Raw genomic sequence first — 14,122 nt, forward strand, 5'->3', positions numbered from 1 at the left:
AATAGTAAAAGTCATTACAAACTTATAAACCAATAAGGAAAGGAATTTCTAAACGAAAATAACACGTGGAAAACAAATCGAACTCATAAACTATAAACCATTTAACAAATATTAAATAATAAAATCATTTTTCACTTTTCGTTATTCCTCTACCTTTACAGTCTTCAGTCAGCAGTAACTAACGTCTGCAGTTAGTAAGAAAATATTGAAAAAAACGCGCTCTATTTTCTTTGAAATGCTTGAAATTTTAGCGTGATTTTTCGTTTTCGAAAAAAAAAAAAAATAAAACAACAAATAATAATTAATTCGAATCGATTTCGGCCATATGATGAAACCACGTTCCGGTGTCAGCACCATGTCTGCGGCTTGGGGTTATAAACGTCACTTACAGTTGTGCTGTGTGGCAGCCAGTAGTGTTTTCATTTTGGGCTTTCTAAGTACGGCCGGTGCTAAGCCCACCCTAACATTTAGTTTTCCACAAAGTCTGCAGGGTTTTCCCACGTTTACATCGTTCACACAGCAAATTATCGAAAATCGGAGTGCGAGACAAATGAAAACGTATAGGTAAGTGTATAGTAAGTAATATGCAATTTATAAAACTGGTTCGATTTGTATACAAATTGTGGAGGTGGAGATTAAGATTTTGGGTTATAGATTAAATAGAAGTTTAATGTTAACTGTAGATAACTTAAAGCTTAAAATTTTGCAAAAATCCATAACCTTTTTCAGAAACTTTTAAACGAATATTTATAGAGCAGGAAGTGAACTTTTAAAATATTGTTTGCTGAAATATTTAATTTGAACTATTCTGAACTTTATGACAGAGTGACAAAATTAGAACAATAATGCTTTTAATAACAATTTTCAATCAATTACACAGGTCAACAGGCTTCAATAACCACTATATAGATTTGATGCATCGTGGTTACCTAAGTACAAAAATGGTCAAATTTTTGAATTCCATGAATAGATTTTTTTTAAATTTTTTTTTTCTATAATTGCGAATTTTTGTATATGTTTCTCCACATAATTTATGATAACTCAAAAAGGGTTAGTCCGACAATACATCAAAATTTTATAGTGGTTTAAAAAGCCTCTAAAATTTGTTCGATTTTGTTGCCCTGTGTTATTTATCACTTTTTTATAATTGTGTCACTGAATATGGGGGTAATAAGTTACAATATGCCAAAGTGGATCAGTGCTATGAATTTTTATATAAAACTAGTTGACCGCCCCGGCTTCGCCCGGTGGCATTTACTAATGTTAGTTCTTCAAGTTTCTCCAACTCACATACACCTGCCTGTTCTTATTTATTTGCAAATAAAATATGTAAATTTGGACTGCATACTTTAGGGGGCTTTTTTTATTACAGTTGACTGGACTCAAAAAAGCCGGTTTTAGCCGGAATTTTTTTTAAAAAAAAAATCGCTCCAGCCGTTCTCACGTGATGCCATTACATACATGGACCATTTCATTTTTATATACATATATAGATATCTGTTTTAATGAATATTAGTTCATTTTCGTTATATTTAATTGAACCAATAGTTTAAAAGTTCTTTATTTATTTTAATATTTTTCAAATCAAACCACTGTCCCTGTTTTAATTATTTAATAAGTATGCAATTGATATGTTGTTTTCAGTATAAATTATTAATAATTTAATTACATTTTATATACCAATTTAATAATAATTTAATGTTTTATTCATAATTTATTTCTAGTGGAAAACGTTTAACAAACGATTCATTGATAATGATTTATTATCATGATTCGACAATTGCGGTTACCGAATTGGGGCCACAGAAGCTTTTGCTGGGGTGTGAACTGATAGAAATTTAGTAAGTATAATTATTGTTATAAATATTTAATTATTTATAAGACAGAATTATTTGACAACAAACAAATGAAAGAAATACATACATACATATGTACATACCTTGTCCACACGTGAATTTGTCTCGTGTGGGCAACTGTTGCCGATGTTATGTTCTTGTTCGCACAACGATGTCTGCCTCATGTGACATATTCGCACAATAAAACCACCATTTTAAACAATTGCAATGAACATTTTTAACATAAACATCGACACGTATCCCCACACAGAAGAACATGAATAAAATTTATATTCCTAATTCTGCCGGCGATTTGATATTGTGGACAAAAGAGGATAGACATCCCTTTTCCTGTAGTGCCTCTAGTTTTCTAAATATTTAAGTTTTTGTGAGACAAATCTGGGTTTCTGATTAAAGATATATAAACATTATTTGAATGAATTTGAGAAATATTTGTTTAAGACATAATTATGTCATGACAAAATTTATATTCTAGACAAAAACTTCACCAAAAGTCTAGAAATGGTAAATTTTTAATTATTTAAAATAAACTGAATATAAATTTAGTTTGACATAATTATGTCAAAGCAAAACATATGTTAATATATAAATATGTCAAGACATAAATAAATTATAAACCATTTTAAGCTTATTAAAAGTAAATAACAATAGTAGAGTAGTATATTTAAAGATATTTTTAGATAAAATTAAAACAAACTATGTTTATGTCAAGACATAAACCAGCAAAGTAATCCAAAAAACTAGTTTTTATATTAATATGTCAAGACATAAATAAATTATACAATATTTTAAGCCACTTTAAGTAAATAACAGTATTCGTTCGTATGTTTAAAATTACTTTTTGATAAAATTAAAACAAAACATATTTATGTCAAGACATAAACCAAACAAGTGGTGTGATAAACTAGCTCAAAGTTCATTAATAATAAACTAAATTTTAATTTAGATTTATATTATTAAACATTTGAAAAAAAAAAAACAAAAAAGTTGTGTTAGACATAAATATGTTAAGACAATATTTATGTCAAGTCTTTAATATGTTAAGACATAAACAAAAATTAACGTATTTTAAAAAAACTTAGTGAAATAATGATGGTAGGATAATTTAAAAATAATTTTTAAGATTAAATTATGTCAAGATATTTTTATGTCAAGACATAAACTAGTGAAAAAACCTGCAAAAAGGTTTGAAATATTTAAAAATATTTATATTATTAATTATTTGAAAAACAAAAAATTATGTTAAGACATAAACAAAACTATTCCATCTTTTAAACATGTTTAGCTAAATATCGATGGCAGGATGTGTTAAAAATAACTATTAAAATAAAATTACAACAAAATATTTTTATATAAGGACATAAATTACTGAGACTTAATGGAAACTGTTTGGTCAGTATCAAATAGAAATATGTTGAAATGTTTAGAAATATTGGAAATATAAACAAAAATATTAAATATCGAAAAAAATCATATTTTTTTTTTAGATATTTTATGGTTTTTTGTTTATATTTCGACTGCATCGGCTTTGATATTTGAGTAAAAAGTATCAAAAGTATTTATTATTAAATTTTATCTTATAATATTTCCATTAAAGTACTTCATTAGTAGTTCAAACATATTGCATTCATTTCTTTGAGAATTCATTCTTTATGGATTTTATTCATTATTGAATCATTCAATTTGCCTGTAATTCAAACTCTTTACAATCTAGCTTTAGCATTAATTTTTTTCCAATTCAAATCTTTTTCATTTAAAAAACAAAACAAATTGAATGAAACAATTATTTTTATTTAAACAAAAAAACTGAATGAATTTTATTATTTAAATAAAATACTTCCCTTTATTCATATATTTGCAATTTCAATTTCTTGTATTTGGATCAATTTGTTTTTATTAATTTGTAAACATTTGTTTGCCAACTTTTGATTTTGAAATTCCCTATTCAATCTTTGGCTTAAAATCAAACATAAATTAATTGTTTGTTTAAAAACTACCTATTCATATGTTGGCAACAACATTATTTGACGTCTAACATTTGAAGTGTTAACAAAAGTAATTTCAAAATATGGTTGAGTTTATTTGTAAGTTCGGTTTTTTTTCTTCTTTTATTTGCTAAAAAAAAAATTGTAGTTGCCATAATTAGGACGTCTTTTAACATACACAATCGCATGAATGAGTTAATTAGGGTGTGTTGACATTATTTTTTAACTAAACCAAAAATTTGGTACATGAATTGTTGGTTTAAATAATTAGTTAACGTTTTTATGGGGAGTATATTGATTTTGTCATTCCGTTTGTAACACATGAAAATATTTGTCACAGAACCCCACTGATGGACAAAATTCACCGCCATTTCCTCTTTAGGATGTGTAAAAGATCGCCACGGTACGTATTTGTAAATTAGGTTAAGTTAAAAAGACTTGTTTTAACTGAAGTATAATTAAATTGAATTATTGTTTTTGTTGAAAAAATAAAATTTTGTGTTTCAATTATATTTATGACGTGGTAGTCCTTTAAACATTCTGAAGGGAAATGGCGGTGACTTTCGTCCATCAGCGTATTCTGGGTCCTCCTTAGATTCTAAGATGATTTATAAACATATGGATAGTAAGCCATTTGCTTGATTCTTCCTCGTTCTCACGACAATTGGAATGAACCGAGAAGCATTCGTCAAAATATTTTCAACACAGTGACAAATTCTTAAAATTCAGTCAAAATCTTTTATTTGAATAGATTTCATAATGGAATTAATTCCTAATAAAATTCATTCAACCTTTGAATTGTTCAGTTTTTGTTATTCAAATCTAATCCAATTTAAATGAAAATATTTTGTTTTTCATTAAACTAGTTTAGTTAACATTTGAAATAGATTTGAATTGAAAAAATTAATGAGTCATTATTTTTTATAGTATATTTATGAATCTAAATTGTTAAGGGTTTGAATTATAGGCAAATTGAATGATTCAATAACGAATGAAATCCATAAAGAATGAATTCTCCACGGTACGTATTTGTAAATTAGGTTAAGTTAAAAAGACTTGTTTTAACTGAAGTATAATTAAATTGAATTATTGTTTTTGTTGAAAAAATAAAATTTTGTGTTTCAATTATATTTATGACGTGGTAGTCCTTTAAACATTCTGAAGGGAAATGGCGGTGACTTTCGTCCATCAGCGTATTCTGGGTCCTCCTTAGATTCTAAGATGATTTATAAACATATGGATAGTAAGCCATTTGCTTGATTCTTCCTCGTTCTCACGACAATTGGAATGAACCGAGAAGCATTCGTCAAAATATTTTCAACACAGTGACAAATTCTTAAAATTCAGTCAAAATCTTTTATTTGAATAGATTTCATAATGGAATTAATTCCTAATAAAATTCATTCAACCTTTGAATTGTTCAGTTTTTGTTATTCAAATCTAATCCAATTTAAATGAAAATATTTTGTTTTTCATTAAACTAGTTTAGTTAACATTTGAAATAGATTTGAATTGAAAAAATTAATGAGTCATTATTTTTTATAGTATATTTATGAATCTAAATTGTTAAGGGTTTGAATTATAGGCAAATTGAATGATTCAATAACGAATGAAATCCATAAAGAATGAATTCTCAATGGTAAAAATTCAATACATTGAAGTACTAAGGATTTAAGCATATGAATTAATTCTTAAAGAAAGATTTAATGAAAAAGTTAGGAGATAAAACACAATTTGATTTTGAAAACTGAATTAAGAATTAATTCTTTTTAAAATTTTTTTTCAACTTCAAAACCCATGCAATCGAAGTATAAACAAAAAAAATAAAATATTTTTTTTTCCAAAATTATAATTTTTAACATTTTTCTATTTGAAACTGTTCAAACAGTTTCCATTAAGTTTCAGTAATTTATGTCCTGATTAGTTCTATATATATTTTTAGAACATCCTGCTATCGATATTTATCTATACTTGTTTAAAATATGGAATAGTTTTTTTATGTCTTAACATAAATTTTTGTTTTTCAATTAATTAATAATATAAGACAAAATAAATATATTTAAACATTTTTACAGGTAGTTTCGGTAATTTATGTCTTGACATAAAAATATCTTGACATATTTAATCTTAAACATTATTTTGAAAACATTCTACCATCACTATTTAATTAAATTTGTTTAAAATATGATAAATTTTGTTTATGTTGTATATCTTGGCATAAATATTATTTTAACATATTCATGTCTTTTAAAATGTTCGTCCGTTTGTCTGACTGTTGAAAAACACGATATTGTCCAAACAAAAAGAGCTAACTGCCAGGTCAAGGTCTCTATGAGGCTCGATATGATAATTTTTGTTTATGTCTTAACATAAATATTATCTTAATAACATATTTATGTCTTTTAAAATGTTCGCCCGTTTGTCTGACTGTTGAAAACGAAAGGAGCTAACTGTCTGGCCAAGGTCTCTATGCGGTCCGATGTTGAACCTGTGGGAATTAACTTCAGAAAACCTTCCCTTTATGTATATTTATATTAATATTAAGGTTGTTAACTTCATTAATTGTATTTCCTGCGATTCTGATCTACAGATTAAGTATTAATTACTTTTAAATCTCTGATTACAAGTTAATTGCTTAAAACTGATTTAATTTAAATTTAATATATAACATTTATTAGGCATTTATCAAGACTTACTGGAAAGTGCCAACTGAATAATTAATTTTTGGCAAACGCTTCAAGTTTCAGTTCAATTTGAATAGATTTTTAATGAATCAAAACAGATTTCAATTAAACTCTATTGTGTGATATTGTATTGTGTTGTCAGTAGATATTTTTTATAAAGATTTAAATTTAAGCGGAAGTGTATTATTTAAATTATAATTTATAAAATCAATTTATTATGGAATAACAAGGTTTGTAAGCAGGGAGTGCTGGATAGAGGGAAAATGCTTAAAGTATTTAAGTTAAATTTTAAAATCATATCAACAAATTGAATAGGAGTAGAAAACATTTAGTTTTTATGTATTGTTTAACCATAGAGAAACAAACATAGAGCGGAAACTAGAAAAAAACTCAAACTAAAATATTGCTTAAAATAATCACACGTACGAGTGATGTTTTCGTTTTCACATAGTTTTATTTACTAATACCTTCCCACCACTTAGGTTTTTGACAACTGAGTTAGGTCTTTGCCAGCAGAGTTTCCACTCTATGTATATTTCTTTATGGTTTTAACTATGACTATAAATTAGCATATGAGTACTTTAACTTTTAGTTTATTCATTAAATATGTACAACATGTTTCAGTTTGACGAAAGTTTTTTATTATAATATTTATAGTAAATGCTTATTATGTTATGTTAATTATATACCTCAACAAATTTCCTATAATTTCATTATTTTGTAGCCAAAGATTCGAAAGAATTAATTCTTAATTCAATTTTTAAAATCAAATTACATTTTATTTCATAACCATTCCCTTAAAGAATTCATTACTAACAGTTATACTGTCGTTTAAAATTATTTTTGTATGAAATCTGTCAGTATAAATATTAGTTAAGACATAACCAGACTTCGTGTTAATGAGGGTTAGACACTTCATACTTATTCAATTCATTCCTTTGAGAATTCATTATTTGAAGAATTAATTTATTGTAAAATCATTTACTAAAATTATTGCCAAATAGCTTTATAAAACTAATTGAATGATTAAATTTTTCTTCAATTCAAGTAGCAATATTTATTGCCGCAATTTCCATTCCAAGGCGAATTTATACAAGGTGGAGTCAGTCAAACAGCTGATTACTTTTTGTTCGCTTTTTGGTTCTAACAGCTGTCAAAGCTTGTTTTTATATTTAAATATCTACATATTCTAATCTTATTAACAAAATATTTTTTTTTTATATAAATAAGTAAAGCCCTCACTATTCATTTATCTACACAATATTAAGTTTTAATACATATGGGGCATTTCATGTCAAGTGAACCAACTTTTGAAATCGATGTCTTCCGATCGGGATGAAATTTGCACCAAGATTAGTTCTATTGGATAGTAACTCAGACTTAATTTTTCAACAAGATCGGTCGAGAACTCTCTGAGTTAAAATGTCACATTTTGACATTTTGGTCAAACAGGGTTTTTTTCTTATCCATGTAACTTATTACCTATTGTTCTTAGCTAAATGTGTCCCAAATAGTTTAGATAGCTCTTTCTTCAATCTTTCGAAAAAAATATTTAAAACAAAAAATAAAACATTTTTAATATTTTTTTTCCGAAATCAGAAACTTTTTTGACTTTTTTTTAAAATGGGCCCTTTTTTATACCCTTCAGCTTCGTGAGAAGGGTATATATAAGTTTGTCATTCCGTTTGTAATTTCTACATTTTTCATTTCCGACCCTATAAAGTATATATATTCTGGATCCTTATAGATAGCGGAGTCGATTAAGCCATGTCCGTCTGTCTGTCTGTCTGTCTGTCTGTCTGTCTGTCTGTCTGTCCGTCTGTCTGTCTGTCTGTTGAAATCAATTTTCTGAAGGCCCCAGATATCTCCGGGATCCAAATCTTCAACAATTCTGTCAGACATACTTTCGAGAATTTTGCTATTTAAAATCAGCAAAATCCGTCCATAAATAACGGAGATATGAGCAAAAATCCGAGACAACCTCTGAAAATTTCATCAAAAAACACAATGTATTGCATGCTTTGACAAAAAAACAACAAAACGTATGCTTGGGTGTGCAAGCTTTGTGTATTTGGTTTTTTTTGTGTTTTGTTTCTTTTGGAGTTGTTGTTGTTTTTTATACAACTAACCGTTTGTTTGGTTGTGTGTTGGTCTTTTTGACAAAAAAGCAACAAAACGTATGTTTTTGGATGTGCATGCTTTGCGTATTTTGTTTTTTGTGTTTTGTTTCTTTTGGCGTTGTTGTTGTTTTTTATACAACTAAACGTTTGTTTGGTTGTGTGTTGGTTTTTTTGACAAAAAATCAACAAATCGTATGTTTGAATGTGCATGCTTTGCGTATTTTGTTTCTTTTGGCGTTGTTGTTGTTTTTTATACAATTAAACGTATGTTTGGATGTGTGTTGGTTTCATTGCCTTGCGTATTTTGTTTTTTCTTTTGGTGTTTTGTTTCGTTTGGCGTTGTTGTTGTTTTTTGTGTTCTTGATAAATTTAGGATGCTGTACGCTGAAAGTGGGCAATGTACATACATATATACTAATTATAAAAAATAATAATGCATCCACAACAAAGGTGAAGGGTATATAAGATTCGGCATAGCCGAATATAGCACTCTTACTTGTTTTTTCTTAAAATAAAGCTTAGATATTTTCCTTGAACACCTATTTGGTCGCTTAGTGGGATGCGAGTGGGATATCTATCAAAATAAATATTTTGTAACTCAAAACATACAATTTTTGACTTTTTTGCAAAATCAAAAACTTTGTTGTTTTTTTTTTCAAAATGGACCCTTTTTTACTTTTTTTTAGCTCAAACAAAAGCTTAGATATTATCCTTGAAGACCCTTTTGGTCGCTTAGTGGAATGCGAGTGGTATATCAACCAAAATAAATATTTTTTAACTCAAGACTTACAATTTTTGACTTTTTTTTGCAAATACGAATTTTTTTCTAAATGGGTCCTTTTTTTAAAAATTTTGTTTAGTCAAAAGAAAGCTTAGGTCCATTCCTTTAAGATATTTTTAGTCCCTTAGTGGGATGCGAGTGGGATATCTATCAAAATAAATATTTTGTAACGCAAGACATACAATTTTTATTTTTTTTTGCAAAATCGAAATTTTTTCCAATATGGGACCCTTTTTAAAAATTTTTTTTTGCTCAAAAGAAAGCTTAGGTCTTTTCCTTTAAGACCTATTTTGTCACTTAGTAAGATGTGAGTGGGATATCTATCAAAATAAAAATGTTGTAACTCAAGACATTCAATTATTGACTTTTTTTTTTTTGAAAATTCGATTTTTTTTTTCAAAATGGGCCCTTTTTTTTAAACATTTTTTTTTTAGTCAAAAGAAAGCTTAGGTCCATTCCTTTAAGATATTTTAGGTCCTTTAGTGGGATACGAGTGGGATATCTATCAAAATAAATATTTTGTAACTCAAGATATACAATTTTTGTTTTATTTGGCAAAATCAAAAACTTTTTTGACTTTTTTTTCAAAATGGGCCCTTTTTGTAATTTTTTTTTTGCTATAAAGAAAGCTTAGGTCTATTCCTTTAAGATGGTTTTGGTCGCTTAGTGGAATGCGAGTGGGATATATATCAAAATAAATGTTTTGTAACTCAAGACATACAATTTTTGTGTTAAAACATTTATTTTGATAGATATCCCACTCGTATCCCACTATGTATTTGTTTAATTTTTCATTTTGGTTTTTTGACATTTGTTAAGACCAATTGTTGTTTTTGTAGAACTGCCACCACCTCGTATGAATTCGCCTGGCTCTACTGATTGATTTAGCAATTACACAGTGCAACACGAAAAAATATAACCATATATGGACATCACTACGTAATAAAACCGTGCCTCCCAGTTTTACCCAAAGTCATACACTTTTTTATGGGTCCCCCAAAGATTTTTGTCCTCAGTGTCATTTACATACAAACCGTTCAAAATCAATGAAAACAATTAACTACCAAAATTTACCTAAGATCTCAATAAACAACTTTCTAGAACATATCAACTTCCTAAGCTTAGGTAGCCGCAAAAGTGAAAAATATCCGGAAAATTTTTTAATTTCATTTGTTTTTTCTTTACTTCATGGTCTTTTATCACGTAGTGGTGTCCATATATATAACCATATTCCATGACTTAAAAAATTACATACAATGTTATTGCTAAGCAATAAGCTGACAGTCAGTTCAGTTGTCATTAATGTAAAATCCTTCAACACAAAATTTTAGAAAACTACACCTGTGTTTTTCATATATTTTTTCGCGTTGGAAATTTTGTATTTGTGCGGAACGTTTTCTTCACCTAACCCTAGGTCTCCACGTAGCAATATTTATTGCCGCAATTATCAAATTTGATTGAGTCCATAAAATTTGCGATGTGTAGACTGCAATTTCCATATGTAGCAATCAATTGCGCAATGATTGCTTTACTGGTTGCCTGAGCAATTATTTCTAAGCAATAAGCTGTCATTAATGTAAAATTTCTTCTTTATGTGATTCAGTGCGATTAATTCATACATATTAAAACAAAGAAATTAGTAAGCAAAATACACATCAGTTTTTCATAAAACTTCTCGCTTTAAAAATTTTGTATTTGTGACGAACGTTTTCTCCACCCAGAGCAATCGCTGTGCTTTTGTTCTGCCGTCGTTATTGCTTGTGTTTAGCAATACAAATTGCTACATGGAGACCTAGGATTACAAAAAGTACATGATTAAAAGCGAATTAAAGAAGACAAATTATTTCAATTCAATTTGGATTGAATTTTAATTAATGAATTTTATTATGAATTAATACATCAATGAATGAATTCTATTCAAATAAAATCCATTAAATAAATCTAAAGAATTTGTTATGTTGGGAAGGGTTTGCTTGAGTTTTTATACCCTTCATTCATCATCAATATCTACGGAATTTTTCCGGCTCGGTTGCTATTTAAAATCGATAAAATCGGTCTACAAATGGCTGAGATATAAGGAAAAAACCAGGACAACCTCGATTTTTACCTATATCTGGATTACTAAGTCATTAATATAGACAATATGGATATGATAGATATTTCAAAGACCTTTGCAATGACGTATATAAGACCATAGTACGTTGGACCAACAATGGGTCAAATTCTGAAAAAAATATTTTTTAACCTGAATTTTTTTTCACCAAAAGTTTTTTTCGCTAAATATTAAAAAAAATTTGAAAAATCAAACAAAATTTTTTTAAAATTTAAAAAAAAAATTTTTATTTAAAAAACACAATTCGAAAACCATTTTTTTCCAAAAAAATGAAAAAAACAACTTTGGAAAAATAAAATAAATTTTGTTTACCTAAAAATTTTTATTTTGAAGTATAATTTGGTGAAGGGTATATAAGATTCGTCACAGCCAAATATAGCTCTTTTACTTGTTTAATTTTGAATTAAGTTTAAATTTAATACTTTAACTCTTTATATTTTCAATTCTTTACTTGCAGCAATGAACAGGAGGGCAAAATGTTACTACGTAATCTTTCCAGATATAATCGCCCTTTGGAAATCAAATTCAATGAAATGCTTAAGTTAATGAATCAATGCGAACGTGTTGATAAACTTACTTATGCCGCCCGTAATACGGGTAAATCATCCGATACAGCGGTCACAGACAGCAATTCACAGAACAGTGTGGCTTTAAATTTAGCAGCGAATATATTTCCAAAGAGTCCACTGTCCATATTGAGTGGTATTATACCAGGTGAGTTCTAAATGTTTTAAATTATATAAAAACAGTTTAAAAACTAATAAAAATCATCTCTCTTCTCCAGGCACTAAATGGTGTGGCACCGGTGATATTGCTGAAACTTACAGTGATTTGGGTACTGAAATGAATATGGATCGCTGCTGTCGTCAACACGATTTGTGTCCGGTTAAAATACGAGCCTATCAAAACAAATACGATTTAAACAATGATTCTCTATATACAAAGTAAGTTTAAAGACCATAAAATAAATTAATAAATAAATATTCTAACAAGGTTTTTTCTTTAATTTTCCCAGATCCCATTGCATTTGCGATGATATGCTATTTTCCTGCTTAAAAATGACCAACACTTCGGCTTCCCAGCTAATGGGTTCGATTTATTTCAATCTGGTGCAAGTGCCCTGTTTGTCGGGCGAAAATAATCGTTATCAATTTAGAGCGGCCAAAGAGGGTTTCTGAGGATTTCAAAAATTCAGTCTCTTTGGATAAATGGGACTTTAATTGTATATAAAATTTATATTTTTTTTTAAAAAACTAGAACATAGTGTTATACTTAATTAAAAAGTATGTAATTTTCCATGTTATTTTTTGTACGTATTGTATTAAAATTCGATAAAAATAGAAAGAAAAATATTTAATAGTTTAAAAATTGTTGGTTTTAAAAAACTCTGAGTGCTCTGTATGATTTTTTTCTTTTTGTATTTTATTAAAAAAAAACAAGAATTTATGTTAAAATGTTTAACAAATAAAATAAATTATTATTTATTATAAAAATAAACAAAATTAAAAAAAAAAATATAATATGATTTGTGCGTAATTTTTCCGGGTTTGCTATAATGAGTGAAGAAATCAAGAGGGTATAATTATAAACATAAATAATGGGGTAATTTATGATGCCTTTTCAATTTGCTTAATAAAATAGATTGAATTTTGTTTAAGCTGTCACATTTTTATTTTTTGACTATTTATTGACTATGACAATGACCGCTATAATATGTTTACGCCTTACCCCGTGTCTATACTTGATACATTTTTGTATCAGATATAGGGAAAATTTTTTTAGTGTTATTGCAAGTAGTTAAGCCAGTAGTCAATGTATCTCTCTAGAAAGTAATTTTCAATAATGTCCGTGGTGTTCTGAGAGATGTTAATTGGTTACATTATACATCCCCTGTAAACTAGCGTGAAGTCAATTGTCACTTAAGTGTCTCTAAGTTATCTAGGGTGTAGTCACTTTAAAATTTTTGTGAGTAATTCGTACAAAATGCTTTTAAGTATACTGACATCCCATGTAACCTAGCGTGAAGTCAATTGTCACTTTAGTGTCTATAAGTAACCTAGAGTGTAGTCACTTTAAACGGTTTATGTGTACTGCACTTTAATAGTTATTTAACCCACCAGAAGGAATCTATTGGAGAGTTTTCGGAGCAAGGTTTGTTTACAAGCAATCGATTATTCGACTGTCTATGATATGTCTTATTAACTGACTATTTAAAGTCAATTAGCACCCGCACATGTTAAAATAACTATTTATGTAGTGAATCAAGTAACCACTAAGGTAACTGACTCTATGTATGTGAATCCAATGCGTTTACTACTTTGGACCAGCTATCAGACAGACTCATTGTAATAACTAGTCCCGTAGCTAGTTATGTAACTAGTTATCACCCTAAATGATTGGTAAAGCCACTAGTTGGGGATAGTCTCCTATAACTGCTGGGATAATACAAATTTAGTGTTCGAAAAATAATTTTTTGGCATCAGCTCTTTACTTCAAAAGGGTTTCAATGTAAAAATTGATAAAAGTTATCAGATTTGACTCTGACATGTCCTAGGATACCATTCCTGTGTCCTTTAATTCTAA

At 28.0% G+C, this 14,122-nt stretch overlaps 1 protein-coding gene across 1 annotated transcript; it reads left to right on the forward strand.

The window, feature by feature from the left end:
* Nucleotides 1-279: 279 nt before the first annotated feature.
* Nucleotides 280-13,059, forward strand: LOC135957226 (uncharacterized). The gene is made up of 5 exons (XM_065507929.1): nt 280-564; nt 1,725-1,841; nt 11,997-12,253; nt 12,324-12,483; nt 12,555-13,059. The coding sequence occupies exons 1-5, from the start codon at nt 326-328 to the stop codon at nt 12,715-12,717; spliced, it is 936 nt and encodes a 311-aa protein (XP_065364001.1). The 5' UTR covers nt 280-325; the 3' UTR covers nt 12,718-13,059.
* Nucleotides 13,060-14,122: the final 1,063 nt, after the last annotated feature.

The sequence above is a fragment of the Calliphora vicina genome, chromosome 4 (assembly GCF_958450345.1).
Source record: "Calliphora vicina chromosome 4, idCalVici1.1, whole genome shotgun sequence".
Taxonomy (NCBI): domain Eukaryota; kingdom Metazoa; phylum Arthropoda; class Insecta; order Diptera; family Calliphoridae; genus Calliphora; species Calliphora vicina.

What these genes read in the sequence shown, in the direction of transcription:
- LOC135957226 (XM_065507929.1), top strand. Translation starts at nt 326, where the DNA reads ATGATGAAACCACGTTCCGGTGTCAGCACCATGTCTGCGGCTTGGGGT. An exon ending in TGTGAACTGATAGAAATTTA is followed by an intron (nt 1,842 to 11,996) that starts GTAAGTATAATT and finishes CTTTACTTGCAG; the next exon opens with CAATGAACAGGAGGGCAAAA. An exon ending in ATTGAGTGGTATTATACCAG is followed by an intron (nt 12,254 to 12,323) that starts GTGAGTTCTAAA and finishes TCTCTTCTCCAG; the next exon opens with GCACTAAATGGTGTGGCACC.